Raw genomic sequence first — 22,218 nt, 5'->3', positions numbered from 1 at the left:
TAAGTTGCATTTAGTAAGCCATTTTTAAAGAGCCAAAAGTAGCAAAGAAGGCATGCCAAACCTCATGATTTGATTTCGATGGGTTAACCCTCAATAAAATATGAAAACTTTTTACCTCGATAATGATTAATGTATGATTATCTGAAAAACTTTTGCATAAGCTGCAAATAAATATATTTTTAAGTAAATAATGTAGAAAATAAATTAATACATTTTATGAAGCGGCATGGAAAATGAATGAATGAATAAATAAATGCAAGTCATCAGCCAATCAAACGTGCGCTTGAGGTGGAAAAAATGCACCGGCACATTCAGCAAGTGAAAAGTCTGAACATAATTAAAATAATTTTCTTAATAATAGTAGGGCCAATTTTATCATTACAACATATTTGAAGGCAATATAAATTACCTATAACTGAACTCATTATATAATGCAAATCAGGTTGCTTAAAAGTTGGTGGGGTCAATTTGAGCATCCTGAAAAGTTGGTAGTGTTATGTCCCCACCGTCCCTATGCTGCAAACCTACACTCTTGGTTAGATGTCTCATTTAAAAATATACATATATATATATATGTGAATTAACAACAATCCAAAGTTATAACTGCACAACAGTTAAGAGTTAAACTCTCTGATTACGAATCTTACTAAAAGATCGCTGTCATATTGGTAGTATTATGTTCCTACAGTCCCTATGCAAACCTACGCCCTTGGCTGCTGTCAGTTCCGACATTATGCATATTCCAATGAAGCAAAGTAAAAATCATTTAATCATTTAATTTACTGGCATACAACTATATAAAATATTCATTCTATGGCAGCTGTGTGGTTTTTAGCAACAGGCTGAACAACACAACAATCTTTAGCATTCATCCTTCTGCCAGCATCAACATTTCTAGCAATGAACTGTGGCCTCCTGATGACAGAGCTGAGGCAGCAACCTGACTCCAACTTACCACTCAGTTGCACTGAATCTTTGTCATTTATCTAAATCCCAGAAATCAATTACGGCACGCCAGATGCCATAGTGAAGGATTTCATTTTCTCCATCCTCCTCAAGGCACTGGCACAAGGCCTCTCCTGGCACTGAGGATTAGAGATTAAGCAGAGGTAGACAATTCTTTGGCTTAACATATTGTGAATATTAGTGACTGCTCATTTTTGTTTATATAGTATACAGGTTTCTAGCTCTTCTGGATAGTCATATATACGAGCTATTAGATTCAGAATGAAAAATATAATCAGAATTCTTCCTTCCAAATATAAACCATGCTTTTTTTGGTTTCTGAGATGGTTTGGTTTCATTTTGGTAGTTGTTTCCATTCTGCATCTCAAGCCCCTTTCACAAACATATCCCGGTAAATTCCTGTGTAAGGTGACATGGGATTTACTCGCAAGTAAAGATATCCCCTGAATGACGCGGGTTGGACACTTTCACAGATTTGTCCAGTGTTGCCCAGTGGCGCTCTCTGTGTGGAGAGAGCTGCTGGCGTGATTTTATAACCCGGACATTTGGTTGGCATCGGCGTTCACAAAGTTGGTCAAATTGTGTTTTGTTACAGAGCGTTCTTCTGTAGTAACTGCAGCCAATTCAAGCTCATCAAGACTATTTAAACCCAGGCGATCCAAGTGAAGGGTGCCGAGATATTAACTTGCTGGGCGCCATTCGACACCTCTGCCGCCCTTGTTTTGAAATCCCCTACGTTGCGCTGGTATTTGAGTGCATTTATTTTGTTGTCTTATCGGCTCTCTGCCTTCCGCTTAGCTTAGTATTATTGATCCAAGTCGATCAACTGTCACGGACCCATTGTTATCTTCCCCCTTTTCCGCAATCGCATGTATTTTTGTTTGTATTTAATAAACCGGCAACGCATCCCTCTGTTGTTTTCTGCTTTGAGGTACAACCTTGTTTCCGCGGTTGCAGACCCTAACATCGGCAACAACATAAACCACACATTTCCAAAGATGGATGATGGACTCTCTTCCTCTCTTCCACCCTCAGCTTAATACTTGGTAGCACAACCTTTAGACAAAATAATTGCGAACAACCGCTTCCGGTGTCCATCAATGAGTTTCTTACAATGCTCTGCTGGAATTTTAGACCATTCTTCTTTGGCCTCTGGTCTCCTAGATTTGAAGGGTGCCTTCTCCAAACTGCCATTTTGAGATCACTCCACAGGTGTTCTATGGGATTCAGGGTTGGACTCATTGCTGGCCTATTTAGAAGTCTCCAGTGCTTTCTCTCAAAACATGTTTCTAGTGCTTTTTTAAGTGTTTTTTTGGGTCATTGTCCTGCTGGAAGACCCATGACTTCTGAGGGAGACCCTGCTTTCTCACACTAGGCTCTACATTATGCAGCAAAATGTGTTGGTAGTCTTCAGACTTCATAATGCCATGCACACGGTCAGGCAGTCCAGTGCCAGAGGTAGCAAAGCAACCCCAAAACATCAGGGAACATCCGCCATGTCTGACTGTGGGGACCGTGTTCTTTTCTTTGAAGGCCTCGCTTTTTTCCTTGTAAACTCTTTTTATGTTGATGCCTTTTCCCAAAAAGCTCTACTTTTGTCTCATTTGACCAGAGAACATTATTCTAAAACGTTTTTGGCTTTCTCAGGGTCAGAAGTGGGGTGTTCCTGGATATCCTACCATAGAGTCCGTTTTCATTCAGATGCCGACAGACAGTACAGGTTGACATTTTTGTACCCTTGGACTGCAGGACAACTTGAACTTGTTTGGATGTTAGTCGAACTTATTTATCCACCGTCCGCATGCCATCTTTTGTTGAACTCTCTCGTCATTTTTTCTTTTCCATACACATCTGGTGAGGTTATCCACCGTGCCATGGGCTTTACACTTATTGATGACACTGCGGACTAGGGTTGTTCCGATCATGTTTTTTTGCTCCCGATCCGATCGTTTTAGTTTGAGTATCTGCCGATCCTGATATTTCCTGATCCGATTGCTTTTTTTTTTGCTCCCGATTCAATTCCAATCGTTCCCGATAGTTTTTCCCGATCATATACATTTTGGCAATGCATTAAGAAAAAAATGAATAAAACTCGGACGAATATATACATTCAACATACAGTACATAAGTACTGTATTTGTTTATTATGACAATAAATCCTCAAGATGGCATTTACATTATTAACATTCTTTTGGTCAAAGGGATCCACGGATAGAAAGACTTGTGACTTTGTATATTGTGGCTAATTATTGCCATCTAGTGTATTTGTTGAGCTTTCAGTAAATGATACTGTAGCCATGCCTAAATGCATGATGGGAAGTGGAACCATGACTGTGTGTAGTGCTACCAATTGATATATCTTCTCTGCGTTGGGAAATAACATAAGGTGTTAAGAAAAAGATCAATTGCTACCTTGCTTCCCCACATTGCTTCCCATGATATTTCTAATCGTAGGGAGAGGGATTGTAAGGCTTTAGCAAATTAAAAAAAGGCTCCAAAGGCTGCCAAAATTCACTCTACTCATTTCTACGCTGCCTATTATTTCTCTATATAGGTAAAACGGCGCCATTACAGATTGAGCGCGACAATGCGTGAGTGGGTCGTGCAGCGCATGCATTAATTGCGTTAAATATTTTAACGTGATACTTTTTTTTTTTAATTAATTACCGCCGTTATCGGGATAAATTTGATAACCCTACCTTAAGCCTAAATTAAAGAGACTGGATGAGTGTAACATATTATGTCTGTAACGTTAAATACAATTATTAAACGATTTAATTAAAAAATATATATATATATTAAAAAAAGGCATGGCCGATATTTTTTTGCCGATTCCGATTCTTTGAAAATGACGTGATCGGGATGCCGATCGATCTGGACATCTATACTGCGCACGGTAGATACAGGAACATTCAGGTCTTTGGAGATGGACTTGTATTCTTGAGATTGCCCAGGCTTCCTCACAATTTTGCTTCTCAAGTCCTCAGACAGTTCTTTGGTTTTCTTTCTTTTCTCCATGCTCAATGTGGTACACACAAGGACATAGGACAGAGGTTAAGTCAACTTTTTATCCAATCCATTTTAACTGGCTGCAAGTGTGATTTAGTTATTGCCACCAGCTGTTAGGTGCCACAGGTAGGTAACAGGTGCTGTTAATTACACAATTTACAGAAGCATCGCATGATTTTTCAAAGGGTGCCAATACTTTTGTCTGGCCCACTTTTGGAGTTTTGTGCAAGATGATAATGATTTTTTTTTTCTTTTCCCATTCTCTTTTGGGTTTTTTTTTTTTTTCATTGCAAGCAAAATAAATGAAGATTTTACTGCCAAAGCATTTGTAATTGCAATCATTTTCTGGTAGAAATTGAGCATTATCTGAAAGAATTGCAGGGATGCCAATACTTTTGGGCAGCAGTGTAAATACAATTTAACAGTGTTGGGAGTGATTCTTTCACATACTATTAGAGATCCTGACAAGATAGTATTAGTAATTAAGCTTACACTCGGACGGTAGGGCTTGGAGATCTGATTTGATCTGAAAAATCAGGTTTACTCACAATTTAAACAAGGCCTGTGACTCACAGCTTCTTATTCTGTGGGGATTTGTCTATCATCATTTAGATTAGTGTAGCCTTATCAGAATTACATTAGTACAGATGTTCCATGTTCTGCTGTCACACTCAATAGATGCTGTTAACACTCAAGTGACACCTCAGTCTATTTACGGCTGCTGAGTTCCTCAGAAGTGATAAGAGTAACTATACAGCATATGTGTCTGCACACACTGACCTGAATGTTCCCTTGTTATCGTTACATAGATAGCGCGAATGCAAGTTATGTGGAAGGGGGAAAAGGTGAACTGCCATGTCAAAGCACATAGAGTACATATATTGAATTAAAAAGAAAACAGTGATCTTTTAATCTCTCACTTGTCACTGTGAACCTGATTACATCATCACAATCAATAAAAGAAGGAACGAGTTCCCTGAACTTCCCTTTTATGTTTACTCCAGACATTTTGCATCAGAATTCAACCTAAAGAAGAAAAATCCACACAAAACCGAAGGAATGAGAACAAAGAAAGTGGCGGGCCATTGCGCATGCTTGATGAAGCACACTGCAATAAGAAGGTCACGTTTCAGTCTTGTGCTTGGTGTTTGCTTAGCTTGAATACACTTGGAAGAATAGATTGACCATTTGAAACCATGGTAAACTGTGCAAGTCCAGCTTGATTTGTCATTAAAACAACTCACTGCACCTTGCCTTTTTGCTCCATTTGTGAGTGAAGGTCGAGCTGTCTGCGTAAGTCTGTATGAGACCAGAAATGGTAAATATGGCAGTAAACACAAAGTAAACGCACGTCTCGTACATGTCACTTTGCGCATGCGCAGTCGCTGCTAGTAAACATTCAAAGCAGCAAACATAGTGGAACATCGGCTTTAATGTACTGTTTTTATAATATGTTAAATTCAAATATTTTATATGTCCGCGTTTTTGTGCCTTTTGAAGCAAAATAAAAAACTGTTTGGACACCATTGCTTTGAGTGGGCGGGTATGTTGTCTTCTTGGCTGAGGAGGTTGTTGTTAAGGAAGTGCATCATTGGCGGTCACCTTGTAAAACCGCACTGCCCCCTAGGGCCTAGCATTAATGCTACATCGTTTTCATTGCGACATCATTCGAATGGAGACGCAACCAAATAAATGCAAACATGAAATTTGGCGTATTTTTGGAGTGTCACAATGTAAAGAACCCCTGTAATTAGCTGTCATTGGACAGTGCAATTAGAGTAGACATTGACTGAAAAAAAATCTTCAATATCTTTCTGTGGAATCTTATTTTTTGTGTTATGTTCTTGGAAGCAGGTAGAAATGAGGGCGAGCAAGAAAATAAGTTTTTAAAAATATTTTTATTTGAACACCTGACAGAACAACAAAACATGTTTTTCCAAAAGTCAGCAAAAGAAAGTGAATGAAACAGAAGAAACAATGAAACGGATAACACTTAAAAACACACTTGTGCAGTATTGAAACAGTTACATTTTTCATAAAGTATTACGTACTTTTGCAGTAAAAAATGAGAAGCATGACGCAAGATTGAGGCGGCCAACTATTATTTGTTGACTGTTAGGTTCAGCCCACCCTTCTGCCGTGTTGCCCAGTGCGCGGCAGGCCTTTGTTTTCTGTCATTACTGCAGACATTTCTTCTGTGAGTTATAAATATATTTTTATCTGTATCTGAAGCCAGCTGTCTTTTTCTCTTGTTGGAAAGTAGGCAAAAAACAAGAGACTGGCATCCCAGGGGGTTGAGTGTATCTCTTTGCTTTCTCAAATTGTCTTTTTTTTTTATTTCATTGGCTGATAACATCTGGCAATTTTGGAGCCATGTTGTGAATTTCTAAAGAATACTAAACACATTTTTTGTCCTTTTTTTGCTGCAGGGTCCAGATGAAGAGGAAAATCTGCTACATCCAGACCTGTCCCATTCTCAACAGCTCACCCAACATAGCTTTGTCCAGGAACATTTTCAGGCACAGTACAAGTATGTCGTCATATTTCTTTTTATACAACTATTACATTTGTGACAGTATTAATCAAAACTATGCCAAATGATATAAGAATGGTACTAATAATATTATTCAACTGTAGATTGTGCCAGTTTCTATCATGTTTTGGGCCTGCCTGTATGTGTAGGATAATAGCATGCAATGAAGCTTAAGCTTAGTTTACATATAATTGAATAAGAGTTTTTCCACAAAATTAAAATGCTTCGATTGCTAAATAACGTTCCTCAAACAATTGCCATCTTACCCTTCCTCCCATACAGTGGGGCAAATAAGTATTTAGTCAACCACCAATTGTGCAAGTTCTCCTACTTGAAAAGATTAGAAAGGTCTGTAATTGTCAACATGGGAAAGCCTCAACCATGAGAGACAGAATGTGGGAAAAAAAACCTGAAAATCACATTGTTTGATTTTTTAAATGAATTTATCTCCAAATTAGAGTGAAAAATAAGTATTTGGTCACCTACAAACAAGCAAGATTTCTGGCTGTCAAAGAGGTCTAACTTCTTCTAACGAGGTCTAACAAGGCTCCACTCGTTACCTGTATTAATGGCACCTGTTTTAACTCATTATCGGTATAAAAGACACCTGTCCACAACCTCAGTCAGTCACACTCCAAACTCCACTATGGCCAAGACCAAAGAACTGTCGAAGGACACCAGAGACAAAATTGTAGACCAAACCAGGCTGGGAAGACTGAATCTGCAATAGGTAAAACGCTTGGTGTAAAGAAAATCAACTGTGGGAGCAATTATTAGAAAATGGAAGACATACAAGACCACTGATAATCTCCCTCGATCGGGGGCTCCATGCAAGATCTCGCCCCGTGGCGTCAAAATGATAACAAGAACGGTGATCAAAAATCCCAGAACCACATGGTGGGACCTAGTGAATGACCTACAGAGAGCTTTTGAGTGAAAATCTTCCATCAGCAAGGGCATTGAAGATGAGACATGGCTGGGTCTTTCAGCATGACAATGATCCCAAACACACAGCCAGGGCAACAAAGGAGTGGCTTCGTAAGAAGCATTTTAAGGTCCTGGAGCGGCCTAGCCAGTCTCCAGATCTCAACCTCATAGAAAATCTGTGGAGGGAGTTAAACGTCTGTGTTGCCCAACGACAGCCCCAAAACATCCCTGTTCTGGAGGAGCTCTGCATGCAGGAATGGGCCAAAATAACAGCAACAGTGTGTGAAGAGCTTGTGAAGAGTTACAGAAAATGTTTGGCCTCCATTATTACCATCAAAGTATTGAGATGAACTTTTGGTATTGACCAAATACTTATTTTCCACCATGATTTGCAAATAAATTCTTTAAAAATCAAACTATAGCCACGTTTACATGCTGACTTTTATTCATACCGATTCAAATCATTCCGAATGGAAATTTCACATCAGCTGTTTACATGTCACTTCATCTATTCCAATCCAGCGTTTACATGTGACTGCCTTTATTCCGAAAGGACGTTTGACAACTGCCGTCTGACATGCACAGATTAATCAAAACAAAGCGTCACGTTGCAAAACATGAAGATCGATCGTCAGATCAGCTGCGGTTTTAACTTTTCGAGTGGAAACAAAACTTCAGAATGATAACGCCGTTCATTTAAAAAGTTGTGTGGGTGCGCTGTGCATGTGCTTGGAAGCCATGTTGCAAGTGACGTTACTTACGTCACCGAGTGACGTCACCACGTCAGTACGGAGCATGCGCAGAAAGAACGCAACCAGACACCATTCCGCTTCCCTGTTTACATGATATAATTTTACTTCTAATCGGTTTGGGAAAAGGAATATTCCACCCCTGTGAATCGGAATGAAATTCCATTCGGTTTGGGCCTGTTCATTCCGAATGAGGTGTTTATATGGAACACATTTATTCGGTTTGAACAAATATTCCGATTGTAATTGGAATATTTGGCTCCATGTAAACGTGGCATATGTGATTTTCTGATTTTTTTCCCCACATTCTGTCTCTCATGGTTAAGGTTTACCCATGTGGACAATTATAGGCCTCTCTAATATTTTCAAGTGGGAGAACTTGTACAATTAGATGTTGACTAAATACTTATTTGCCCCACTGTATATATGGTATATCTAAATAAGTATGAATAACATTTAGTTTACCTATCTTTGAGCATTCATGTGACAATGGTGACCTTTGACTGACCTTAAATGTGCAAATCGTACGATTTACCATGTATCCTTCCTTCATATACGCCAAGCTGATGCTGAAGCAACAAAATGATACCGAAGCAATAAAATGACACCAAAGGACATAGTGAAAGATGACAGGGGTTACGTCTTTTTAAAGAGTGACCCCCTCAGACTGAACTTGCTCTAATCTTGTTTACAGAGTGCGGAGCTGCCAGTTCCTTGCAACTTTGTCAGCTCGGTGTGACTGCCAATAATACTCGTCATAGTATACGCCATGTAATTGCTTTCCTCAAATGCTTGAAATATTTACTATAGATAGTAATAATATAAAAGTATGTACAATAATGCACAGGTGATGGGTTGACTCGCATTTATCTTGGAGGTTTACTCAATGACGGGGTCAGCCGTTTACCGCAGGATCAATGCAGGTGCACATGCCTTTGAGACAAATGCCCTCAAAGCTGGAATTAGATGGGTATTTCTTTACTGCTGTCTCTCTCATTTCCTCTGAAGTCCTGGGGCCTCAGAACTTCCCAAGAAGAGCTTTATTGGGTGGTGTCTGACGCAATGCAATGTTGAGAATTGATGGACCTGTTTGTCACTGCAAGTATCAAAGCAGTTGTAGAACCTTAACTCCTTGACTGCCATTGAGGGTGATAGATGTCCAATCCATTTGGACTGGGAGTTTTGACGGGCAATGAATGAATGTTTCTTGCTGCCATCCTTCCCAGTTCAAGTGGAGTGGAGGTCTACTAGTGACAAACTACCGTAATTTCCCGAATATAACCCGCACTTTTTTTCCCCCAAAATCAAGGGGTGCGCGTTATACACGGGTACAGCGACTGAGACAGAAAAAATTCATCATGATTCATGTTCCAGTGTAAGCATGGACCAGCACAATATTACCTAATCTGAACGACAGTGATATAATAATCAACTTTCATCTTGTAAATAATTGTTTTCATGATGATATTTTTCACATCTAATAAAATTAAAATGTTTTTTGTACTATTCGTCTATTATTTACCGGTACATTTTTCTTAACTTTGTCATCGCAATATGCCGGCACACGGCGATGTTGTCATGAAGAGAACGTATACGAGTCTGAGGTGGAGTGTCGAACCAAGGAGCCAAGCCGCGTTGTTTTATTGGCATTGAAACTCACATAGTAACAACGTATATCTTGCACGCAACTCGTGGGACGATTGTTTATTTCCAGCTGTTCCCTTAACTAAACTGTTCCCCCCGGGAACTACACAACTTGGCAACATTAGTTCCACTGGTGAATTCTGTTAAAACTCGCTACAACACCTTACTTTGTGAAACTTATTATCGTATAGTACTGTGAGCAATTTTACCACAGAAAATTATTATTCTGTTTTTAAAAAATATATATTTGACAAAAGAATTAAACAATGCTGCAACCGCTTACTTTATACAAGTTCGAGACACGAGACTCATATTTATTGGTGCTAAAAGGGTGCGCTTTATACACAGGTACAAGAATTTCCCCTAGATTTTAAAGTTAAAGTTGGGGTGCGTGTTATACACGGGTGCGCGTTATATTCGGGAAATTACAGAAATTTAAATTCACAGTAAAAGGATGGAAAGAATGTTAGATGTCTATCATTGTCAAAGACTTATTTTCAGTACAACTATTGCATGGTAGTAAAAAAGATTGAACTTTCTTCGGATTTTATCATTTTTCGTTTTTGTTTCATTTACTTATTTTTTTGTTAGGGATGTCCCGATCCGATCGCGTAATCGGAAACCGGGCCGATCTCGCCGTATTTCAGAGGATCAGAATCGGGCGAAAAGGATCGGGTTTATATTTAACAAAATACAGGGTGATTTAAAAAGAATGTGCTAAAATCCTCATGTAATAAGTAATATCTTTTGGTGTAAATATTACATAATACAGTGAAGACAGCTGCGTCTTATTGTCCATTGTGGCTAATCAATGAAAAAATGCCGTTTTCGTGTCAAATTTGGTGGCGGCTTATAGTCAGGTGCGAAATATATTATATAGTCTAGTGTGAAATTTATGGTAACTTCAAGTTTTCAAATCAAGTGCTCTAAGGTGGCCATCACCGGCACTTGCGTACATAAAATAAAACGAAGTTATGTTCAACACATTTGCCTATGCCAGAGTTTTGTAAGTTTTTTCATTTTTGACATATCGCGTGATGATTTAGGCACGTTCTTTTTGAATCATCCGTACATATATGTTTGTTTTTCTGCTTTGTTTTTCATGCTCACACAGCCTCTCACCCTCCCTCCTGCTGCTTTTCTTGGTCACTAGTGCAGCTGCCGTTTGGTACTTAAAGTTAACAATGTTTGACAGGATTGTAGCTTTGATCTGAAAGAAAAGATCAAAAGCACAAATGTGTTGATCATCGTTTAGTCAATCTTAGTTGTCGAGAGGCTGTTCTTGGCAGCCTGAGCGTCAAAGCGTGAGTTAATTTAAGTGGAGTCATTCAATGGAGCATTTACTAAAGACAAGCATTTTTCTATGTTATTCTTGCTTAAAAATAATTAGTTAGCATGTCCACCTCACAGTTCTGGGATCGTGGGTGCAATCCTGGCTCTGGCCTTCCTGTGTTGGGTTTGCATGTTCTTCCCGTGCCTGCGTAAGTTTTCTTCGGGTTCCTGCCACATCCCAAAAACTGTGCGTGATTGAACACTCCAAATTGTCCGTAGGTGAGTGTGTGCGTGAATGGTTGTGTGTCTATATGTGACCTGCTACTGGCTAGCAACCTGTTCAGGGTGTACCCTGCCTTCTGCCTGGAGTTAGTGTGATAGGCTCCAGCACCCCCGCAAACCGTGTGAGCATAAGCGGTTCAGAAGATGAATGAATTGTATGAATGTTATGGAAAGTGATTCAAAAGTATGGCATTAAAGGTGATACAATGAAAAATGTGGGTACGCCTACTGGTGCACTTTAAGAAAAAAGTTAGGCGCACCAGTGTAACCAATGCCAAAAGTAAGTGCTGAGCCTTGGCAATATATATTGCAATGTTAATTTTTCCAATATCGTTCCGGCCTAATTTATTATTATGTTGTGGTGACCCTTTATTATGACATAATTCACCCACCGAACTTGTGTGTAGGAGATGTTGTGCGTCACAGTCACGTGACACAGAGACTTAAGAGCCGTGTGCGTTCCGGCTGAGTTAGCAGAGTTCATAGCGAGTGACAAGAGACACATGAGCCGCCGAGCACGGCATATAGACTCCATTCAACGTCTTACCGCTACACTGGTGACCCCGACGAGCCTCGCTGAAGCTTCCGAGGCATTTTTTAACAATTTATGCAATATCGGACGCTAGCTTTTTCGAGCTGGCTACGTTTAACGAGTCTTCTGCAGCCGCGTGGTTCGCGTTCGCGGAGGAGCAGTTCGTCCTCCGTGGTGTTTCCAACGACACCATGCGCTTCTACCACGTGGTAGCCGCGCTCGGGTGCTCGACGGCGGTCAAAGCTCAGCGCTTCGTGGTCTTTCCGCCTAAAGAGGACAAGTATGGGGCTCTTAAGGCGCACCTTCTCCTACTCTTTGAACGGTCGTGTGCTTTATCGACTCCGAAGGCGCCCCAAAGGCCCGCCACGAAAGCCCGACTGCCCGAGGTTCACGCCTGCATTGGCGGCCCTTCCGCCCCGTTTCCTCGCAGACGTCCTCCCGTCCCAGTACCCACGCCACCGCCGCGCGCTTCCGCTCCGGCACTTCCCGACGCCGACGTTGCTGTCTCGCCTCCGGCCCCACTCTCGCTCGCCTCGGCTCCGTCGCCGCTCTCCGTAGACGCCGCTGCGCCCGTCCCTGACTTTTCCGGCTGCGGCGCCATTGCGCCGGCCTGCGGCCTACTCGACGACGGTGCGCCCGCCTGCGGCCTACTCGACGGCGCCCCGTCCGCCTGCGGCCTACTCGACAACGCTCCGTCCGGCCCTGGTTTTCTCGACGGCGTCCCGTCCGGCCCTGGTTTTCTCGACGGCGTCTCGTCCGGCCCTGGTCTACTCGTCAACGCTGCGCCTGCTCTTGGCCTTCCTCACGACGTCATTCCTGTGTCTGTGTCTCTGGCCGCTGCTGACATCGCTCCAGCACCTGCGCCTTTGGAAGTCTCCGAGGTCACCCCTCTACCGGCGCCGCTGGACGCCGCCGCCACTGGCCTCACTCCAGCGCCTCCGGGAGTCTCCGAGGTCAGTCCTCAGCCTTCGCCGCTGGCCATCACCGCTAGTCTTGCTGCTGTGCCGGCGCCTCCGGAAGTCTCCGTGGTTGCACATCGGCCAGCGCCAGCGAACGCCGCCCCCGACGTCTCTCCTCGTCCACCGCCTTTGGACAACGATGGCGTCACTCCGGTTTCGGCGTTTCCCCCGCTCCTGCTACGACCGGTCGTCTTGGTTCGTCTCGCCTGTCGCCCTTGTCCACGGCCGGGCGATTCCGACCGCCACGCCGGTCGCCCTCGTCTCTGGCCTCGACCGGGCGATTCCGACCGCCACGCCGGTCGCCCTCGTCTGCAGCCTCGACCGGGTGGTGCTGCTCATCACACGTCTCGACCTCTTCCTCGACCGCCGCGGAGCAACGCGTGCCGCCTCACTCGGCGTCCGCTTCTCCGGCCTCGCCTGGGCGGTGCTGCACGACGGGCTCCTCGTCCTGGACGGCCGCCTGATCATCCTGCTCGGTCGTCCACCGCCTGGTATCCTGGTCGTCGCTTTCGGTCGTCCGCCACCTGGCGTCCTGTACGTCCTCCTGAACGTCGCTTTCGGTCGCCCGCCGCCTGGCATTCCGGGCGTCCTCCGGACTGTTCTTCATGGGCATCCTGCATCTGGCATCCTGGACGGCCGCCTGACCGTTCGTTCGGTCGTCTTCCACAGACACCCCGGCCGCACAACCCTTCCGTTGGGTACTTTTGTTTCGGGTTGCGCCTGGCGTCATGTGTGGGTGAATTCTGGGGGGACCTGTGTGGTAACCCTTTATTATGACATAATTCACCCACCGAACTTGTGTGTGGGAGATGTTGTGCGTCACTATCACGTGACACAGAGACTTAAGAGCCGTGTGCATTCCGGCTGAGTTAGCAAAGTTCATAGCGAGTGACAAGAGACACATGAGCCGCCGAGCACGGCATATAGACTCCATCCAACGTCTTACCGCTACAATGTTTTACTTTTTAAGGGCTAAAATGTAACAAAATAATCCAGAAATACAATGGCATTGCCAAAAGATACAAAAAATATATACTAGTACGTTTTATAGGCCTGCAGCTATTGATCATTTTAGTAGTCGATTAATCAAAGAACTATTTTGGTCGAATAATCTGGTAATCGCATAAGGAACATAAAAAATTAAAATACCTGAGCTCAGCCTCAAACGGTATAAAAAATAAATAAATGAGAATCTAAGTACAACAAAAGAATTGGCTAACTTACATTGCAAAAGTCCGCTATCTTAAATCCTATAAAATGCTAACTTTTTTTTTCAATGCTCTTAACAAAGAGTTCAAACACATATTCCCACAAAAAAACAGCTAAATATACTTATAAACTAAATTACGAATGCATTTAAAAAAAACATTAGCTCAAACAAAAACATAGCTTATGTGGGTCTTAACGGGGAAGCTGGATTCAGCCATGTGAAATTAGTTATGTCATATTCATTGTTGCCACTAGGGGGCAGTGTAGCCACCCAAATCAATAAAACTAAACGCAAACATTTTCAAAACAAACGAGAGCTAAAACCAATACTCGAGTAACTCGAGTTTAAAAACTGATCCGAGTAATTTTATTCACCTCTAGGAATCGTTTCATTTTGCCAGCTCTAAGCATCACATTTTGCCTGCACTACTTTTAATGCGGGACAACGCGCTGACGTCACGTGCGTAGAGGAAGAAGCAATAAAAAAATTTTTTTTTTAAAACACTGCAACCGACAGCCGCTACAAACTACAGCGACGTTGCTACAAACTGCCCGCAAGATGCTAGTGTGGAAGCAGGTAGTGTCCAATGCGTCTCATAGATATCGCATGCATTTAGGACTAGATGCGAAATGAAAGACTCTGCCGCGTCTGGGCAGCGTTAGTGAACAGCCGCCATCTTTAAGCAGTAGACTTCTTATCGCTTATCAATATAACATTACTGTCACTCGCTCACGTAACGTTAGCCCTTCCGAGGGCTAGGTTTCTAACTTTCTGTTGATTATGACCACTGTCGATGTGTGGCTAACGTGTCTTACATACAATTTACTCACCCCCAGCTGGACCCCACGACTGATGAGCGCCCCCCCCCCCCCCCCCAAAAAAAAAAAAAAAACGCCTAGTCCCCTTGTCGGGACAAGGTAAAATTAAGTTCACGTAGCGCTATTGAATAAGATTAATGTGACCGTACCTTGTTAACTTAACGTTAGCCCTGCGGAGGGCTAAGTTTCTATCAATTATGACTACTGTCGATGCTTGGCTAACGTGTCTTTCATACAGGCTTTATTTAATCTGTAAAAACACAGCGCTGTAGAGTGATGAGGGTGTAAAATTAAAACATAATAAACCTAACTGTCAGTTTTAGCTCAGTAGTCATTGCTGAATAAAACTCCAAGTAGCACTGGTCCCTAAAGGGCTCCAATACAGTGGGTATCATACATTTACGTATTTTGAACACTGCAAAAACTCTAAATCCTATCAGTACTTACAGTTTTGACTAACGTAAAACCTAACTAGAACTTCAAAATAGCTTGACACAAATGGAAATTCAATTGAAACACGTGGGGAAAAACACATTGCTTTCAACTGATGTGTGTTATCAAGCGTAATTACATTTTTCGGTAAGAAATGTTTTTTTTTTTTTTTTTTTTTTTTTTCTAGAAGTTTTTTGAGTGAAAGCAGTGAATTTTTTTTTCTAGTCACATCTGAGATGCAATTGTTGGCTGCTGTCCACAATGTACATTGAAAATGAAGACATTGATTGACTAAAAATGGTTCAATATTGGATTAAATGTCTTTTCTCATGTATATTTAGGGCCCGAGCACTAGGCGTGCGAAGGCCCTATTGTTTTGCAAAGGATTATTTTTTTTTTTTTTTTTTTTTTTTTTTTTCAGGGCAAATGAAAACGGCCAATTTGGAGGCCTGAACATGCGCGAAAAGTCACCAAAATTTGCACATACGTGCGGAAAATTGTAAATTTCGATAATTTAACAACGTTGCAAAAAATTGTAACAAAATGGCTCAGTGGCGCCCCCTTGAAATTTTAAAATTGGCCTATAACATTAGGGTTTGTCAGCGTAGAGCAATAAAATTTGGGGAGTCTATACCTTGTCTAAAACCGCTTCAAAAAAGCATTGGCACCCATATTCCAAACCCAACAGGAAATCGGTTATTTTGGATCGAATATGAAATTTTTATCGATTTACAGGGTGCACATTTGAGACCTTTTCGCCGAGGGAGTTCGTTGGATCATCTTCAAAATTGGTGAGACTGTTCAGGAGACATATGAGATCTTAAGTTTCTAAAATGGTGTGTTTTCATTCACGGGTCTGACCTGGGCGTGGTGCCAAAGTTGGCCATTTTTTCGGCAAAACACCGAATTCAGTAAATGGCTAATAATTCCTTGACACAACTTTCAATCTTTTTCATATCTGCCATGTATATGCGGTATCCCAGCCTGAACACGACTGCATTGAAATATTACCCATTAGGCCTAGCGCCCCCTAGTGAGAACAGGAAATGCCTTTTTTTACGAGACAGGTTCCTCCTCCAAGGGAAAAAAATCTGTTGACCTCAAACCTGCATCAGGGGAGTCTTAAGACCTGTGTTCAGGTGCCTGATGAAAAATATTGAGGTTTCGTTGAAGCGGAGGGGTCCAAACATGAAAGTGAAAATGATCGTCAACAATTTGTCTCGCAAAATACTTTGAACAGTCATAACTCAGCAGATATACAACATATCTGCGCCAAACTTCCCATGCTTGTTGAGAGTCATACCCTGAAGGGTCCTGTAGGGGTCATTTTTATCAACTCTACAGTGCCAACTAGTGGCGACAGAAAGGAGTTTTAAAAAAGGCCTTCCCTATTGGGTTTTTTCAACGTAGAGCAATGAAATTTGGGGAGTAGATACCTTATGCCTAACTGCTCAAAAAAGCCTCTTGCACCCATATTCCAAATCCAACAGAAAATCGGGTATTTTGGATCGAATGTGAAATTTCTGTCCATTTCTAGTACAGTTTACATTTGGAGGCCTGGACATGCACAAAAACTCACCAAATTTTGCACATACATGCGGCTTTGTGTGGATTTCGATAATCTTGCAACGTTACAAAAAAATGTAACAAAATGGCTCAGTGGCGCCCCCTTGAATTTTTCAAAAAGGCGTTTCCTATTAGGTTTTTTTAACGTAGAGCAATGAAATTTGGGGAGTCGATACCTTGTGCAAAACTGCTCCAAAAAGTCTCTTGCACCCATATTCCAAACCCAACAGGAAATCGGGTATTTTGGATCGAATGTGAAATTTTTATCAATTAACAGGGTGCACATTTGAGACCTTGTCACAGAGGGAATCAGTTGGATCATCTTCAAAATTGGTTAGACAATTCAGGAGACATATGAAATCTAAACCTTTCAAAATGGTGCGTTTTCATTCATGGGTCTGACCTGGGCGTGGTGCCAAAGTCGGCCATTTTTTCGGCAAAATGACAAATTCAGTAAAGGACTAATAGCTCCTTGAAACAACGTTCAATCTTTTTCATATCTGGCATGTATATGCGGCATCCCACCCTTAACACGAGTGCATTGAAATATTACTCATTAGGCCTAGCGCCCCCTAGTGGAAACAGGAAATGCCTTTTTTACGAAACAGGCTCCTCCTCCAAGGGAAAAAAATCTATTCACCTCAAACCTGCATCAGGGGAGCCTTAAGACATGTGTTCAGGTGCCTGATGAAAAATACTGAGGTTTGGTTGAAGCAGAAGGGTCCAACAGGAGAAGTAAAAATGACTGAAGCCATTTCGTCTCACCACAAGTTTTGAACAGTCATAACTTCTACAACATATCTGCGCCAAACATATCGTGCTTGTTGAGTCATAGTCTGAAGGGTCCTGTAGGGGTCATTTGCATCAACCCTACAGCGCCAACTAGTGGCAATAGAAAGTCACTCATTTCTTGAAATATATGTCCAGTTCTTTTCAGGTTGGTCATTGTAGTTTCAAGACCTTTTAAAATTCTTATTTTACGGCCCATGTCCACATGTCTCTGTCTGTTGCTGTGATGACCCTTTATTCGCTCCTTTTTTGTAGTCCTCTGTCCAATAGGGGTTTTTATCTCTTAGGTGTGTGAATGTAAAGAGGCAACTTTCGCGCATGTTAGGTTCTAATGAGATGATTAGAGAGGACGATCTGCCACCACCCTGACCTGCACACAGTCCGAGTTGCATGACGTCCGAGTTGCGCTAGATTGCGAGGGCCCGTTCAGTCCTGCTTGCAGGCCTAGTTATAATTGCTCTTTACCTAAAAAAAAAAAAATGTTTTGTCCGATTACTCGATTAATCGATAGAATTTTCAGTCGATTACTCGATTACTAAAATATTCGATAGCTGCAGCCCTAAAACAAACCATTACAACGCCACTTTAATTAAACGAATACTCGAAGCAGCAAAATTTAATTAGAATCTTTTTTTTCTAATCGAATTACTCGAGTTAATTGTTGAAGCACTAACGTTTTATACTCTGCACCACTCCCGAAAAAAGTGGAAGATGAAGTACTGTAAAATGTACAGTACTGGAGCATGTTTGGAAATTTTGTTCAAAGAAAAACAACAACAAAAAACTTTTTTTCAGTATCGTACCGGGACTTTTTATTAGCAGATTCTCAAAATCAGGTGATTTGGACTCGGGTGCAAAAATATGCAATCGGGACAGCCCTATTTTTTATTAATATGCTTCTGGGCGCTTTCAATCGTAGATGTGCCTCGGATTCAGCGAGATGGCGAATGTTGCCCCGCGTGACCTAAAGAGCCAGATTGGTTCAAATGGTGCTTAGAGTTTATGGGCCTAGTAAATGATCTGTTTTATTACAGACATATTGTGACTTCCTTCAGTGAATTATGAGGTCCATATTTGGTTTTAATGCCCTCTCTATTTCACAGCTTTGTCATAGTGAAATTTCTTCAAACAAATGCCACGTTTAGTAAAAAATGAATAATTTTCTTGATTGATGAGTGTTATTTCTTGTATTTATTTTTAGATCGAAGAAGAAATAACCCCTTAATTTTCTTGATCTTGACCATCCTTATTTAGAACTACCAGTCAAAGTAAATTTTGTTACTCTTTTGGGGGGAATTTTCATTTCTATATATTGCTTCCTAAGGAAAGAGTCCTTGGAGCTCTGTGGCATCCACTAGAGAAAGGATACATCCTTCAACCTTTGCACGCTTACTCCATTAGTCCTTCACTGAACATCACCTCTCCCTTTTTAAAGCTTTTCTCTTTTTAAGTGTTTTCGAGCAGTGCAGAGCCCATCTATGTTTTAGTGCGGCCTGAGTGTGATTTGCATGCACAGAGCGCAACGGCCCCTCGCTGTTTCCTGGCGAGGATCAGACATCCGTAGGGCAGCCATTCGACTCTGCCAAGAGGGAGTGATCCAGTGTGAGCCAGTGTCAGCTGGGCTTTCTTCAATAGAGCTTTATTCACCACACATTTTTTCCCATCCATCCAATAAGGACAAAGCACTCATCAGCTCATCTACTTCGAAACTATGTTTTCTGACTGCAAATAGAGAATTCTACGTTTGAACTCCCGTAATTTCTGGACCAGAGCTCCAGCTATCCAATATTTTAGTAATCAAGTATTCTACTGAAAATTTCATCGATTAATCGAGGACTCGGATAAAACATATTTTTTTAGGTAAAGAGCAATTATAAATATACATAAGAAAACAAGACATTTTACCTAAAATTGAAGGTAAAGGCAAATTTATTTATATAGCACAATTCAACATTAGGCAATTCAAAGTGCTTTACATCACATGAAGATCGTAAAAATCACATTAAATCAACAGAACGTAAAAACAAATACAATCGAAACAGGAAATAAAATTATACATAAAAATCGCATTTAACCACAAATTTAAAAAAAAAAATAATAATAATAATGATACTACGACATAGTACTACTACTGATAATAATTAAAATCAGCAGTGGAGATAAAGCACAAGAGGAATAGAAAGCAAATAGATTGAAATATATAGACAGTTATGGATATGTAGGGCTAAACAAAAGCGTTTTTAGCACTGATTTAAAGGAGCTAACAGTTTGAGCATACTTCAGACCCTCAGGTAACTTGTTCCAGAGGTGAGGAGCATAATAACTAAATGTTGCCTCACCCTGCTTGGTTGTTGTTCTTGGAACATACAGGAGACCAGTTCCAGATAACCTTAGGGGTCTAGATGTTTCATAGGAATCTAACAAATCAAGCATGTATTTTGGTCCAAGGCCATGAAGTGTTTTGTAGATGAGCAGTAGTATTTTATTGTCTATCCTTTGTCTCACTGGAAGCCAGTGTAACGATTTCAAAACCGGTGTAATGTGGTCCAGCTTCCTTGTATTTGTGAGGACTCTGGCTGCAGCATTCTGTACTAGCTGGAGCTTCTTGACTGATTTTTTTCCATGTCTTGTTGATTCAGAAGCCCCTTAATTCTGGCGATATTTTTTAGGTGGTAATAAGCAGATTTAGTGACGGACTTTAGATGGCTATCAAATTTTAGGCCTAAGTCAATAATTACGCCAAGGTTTCTGACTTGATTCGTAGCTGTAAGTGACATTGTGCTAAGGTGCCTGCTTATCTTTGATCTTTCCTTTTTCGGCCCAAAAATGATCACTTCTGTCTTCTCCAAATTTAACTGGAGAAAATTCTGGCACATCAATTCATTGATTTGATAAATGCATTTACTCAGTGTGTCATCTGCATAGGTGTGATAGGAGATGTCATACTGTTCCACAATCTGAGGTAGGGGAAGCATATAGATGTTAAATAAGAGTGGTCTAAGAATTGACCCTTGAGGGACTCCACACGTGAATTTGGTTCGTTCTGACTGATGGTTTCCGACTAGGCATGTGCCGGTTACCGGTTTCACGGTTTACCGTGGTGTGAAAACGTTGCGGTTTCAAAACCACTAAAATTTTCCGTCAGACCGTAGTACGGTATTCGCTATTTTTCTTGTGTCAAAAATGCAGCCAGAAGCGGCTTGGCGCAGCAGCGCTCACCCCCTCCCGTTTGTTGTTGTGTGTGAAAGTGACGCTATCGGCTAGCCAGCCAGCTAACCCAAAAACAAATACTCCAAATATAAGGCGTACTGTTCTTCAATTTATTGAGCTCTCAAATCGTGGTAAGTGTAATATACAAAATGAATACATTTAAAATGTTGTACAATTAGATTTTTCCATGTGAGTAGCTTCAACAGATTAGCACCATGGAAAAAGTTCGCCAAAAACAAAACACACATTTTCCTTTGAAATTCAATATAAAAACTAACTAAAAGCTTACAAAGATTATTGTTAGCCTAGGCTTACCTGGGAGAGCGACTTCGTTGAGTGTGACAGCCGCAGAGTGAGAAAACAAGCTTGAGTCGCTTGAATATAGGGGAAAAAGTGATAGCGTCAAAGATCGCTAATTGCGAAAGATGATCTTGCCCTAAGCACAAATCCACGTTCGCTGGATCAAGGAGAGGTCTCACTCCCAATGTTTATTTTATTTTTTAGTTGAAACCTTTCCACAACAATATTGACATTTTAACTAACTTATACATTTTTAAGTAACTTATGAATTCTTTATGTTCTTTTTAACACAAAGGCATGACATCATGTAGACTAGAGTTGACACAGTGGCTGAAAATGGCGAAACTTCACTTAAGCTTTTCCACCCTCAAAAAAACAAGTCATGCAGTATAAATTTCTAAAAAATTTTATTCAGAAGTGTTTTTACTTTTTTATATAAATTATTTTGTTCTTGCTCTAATCTTGAGCAACTTGAGCTGTGGCTGTGAGTATAGTCTATAAGTTATATTTAGTTTAATTTTATTTAAAATATTTTTTTATTGATTATTTATTTTAACAATAGATTCATGTTCCAATTTGCAGCTATGGTCTGAAAAAAAAAATCCTGTTCAATGGAATTTTTTTTTTTTTTTTTTTAACCCATACATCTCAAAATTTTTTGGAGCTATAATTGCAATACCGTGATACCGTGAAACCGCGGTATTTTTGCTCACGGTTATCGTACCGTCAAAATATCATACCGGCACATGCCTATTTCCGACTGACACAAAGAAATCCCTATCATGTAAATAAGATGTGAACCACTGAAGAACAATGTCAGTAAGCCCTACCCACTGTTCCAATCTGCTGAGTAGTATGTTGTGATCTACCATGTCGAATGCGGCGCTGAGATCCAATAGTGGCAAAAATGAACCATTTTTAGACAATCAATGTCTTTATTTTAGATGTACATTGTTGAAAACAGCCAACGATTGCATCTCAGATGATGTGACTACAAAAATAAAGCGACAAATTCACTGC

The 22,218-nt window shown here is 41.1% G+C and overlaps 1 protein-coding gene across 1 annotated transcript in view; it reads left to right on the top strand.

Moving 5' to 3' along the window:
* The window catches only part of usp43b (ubiquitin specific peptidase 43b), a 145,412-nt gene that overhangs the window by 43,625 nt on the left and 79,569 nt on the right, over positions 1 to 22,218 (top strand). Inside the window, exon 3 of the mRNA XM_057861549.1 lies at positions 6,405 to 6,505. Coding sequence (XP_057717532.1) covers positions 6,405 to 6,505 — 101 coding nt within the window. The remainder of the gene's footprint in view (positions 1 to 6,404; positions 6,506 to 22,218) is intronic.

This window comes from Corythoichthys intestinalis, chromosome 16 (assembly GCF_030265065.1).
Source record: "Corythoichthys intestinalis isolate RoL2023-P3 chromosome 16, ASM3026506v1, whole genome shotgun sequence".
In the NCBI taxonomy this organism is placed as follows: domain Eukaryota; kingdom Metazoa; phylum Chordata; class Actinopteri; order Syngnathiformes; family Syngnathidae; genus Corythoichthys; species Corythoichthys intestinalis.
This window is presented reverse-complemented; position numbering and strand designations above follow the sequence as displayed.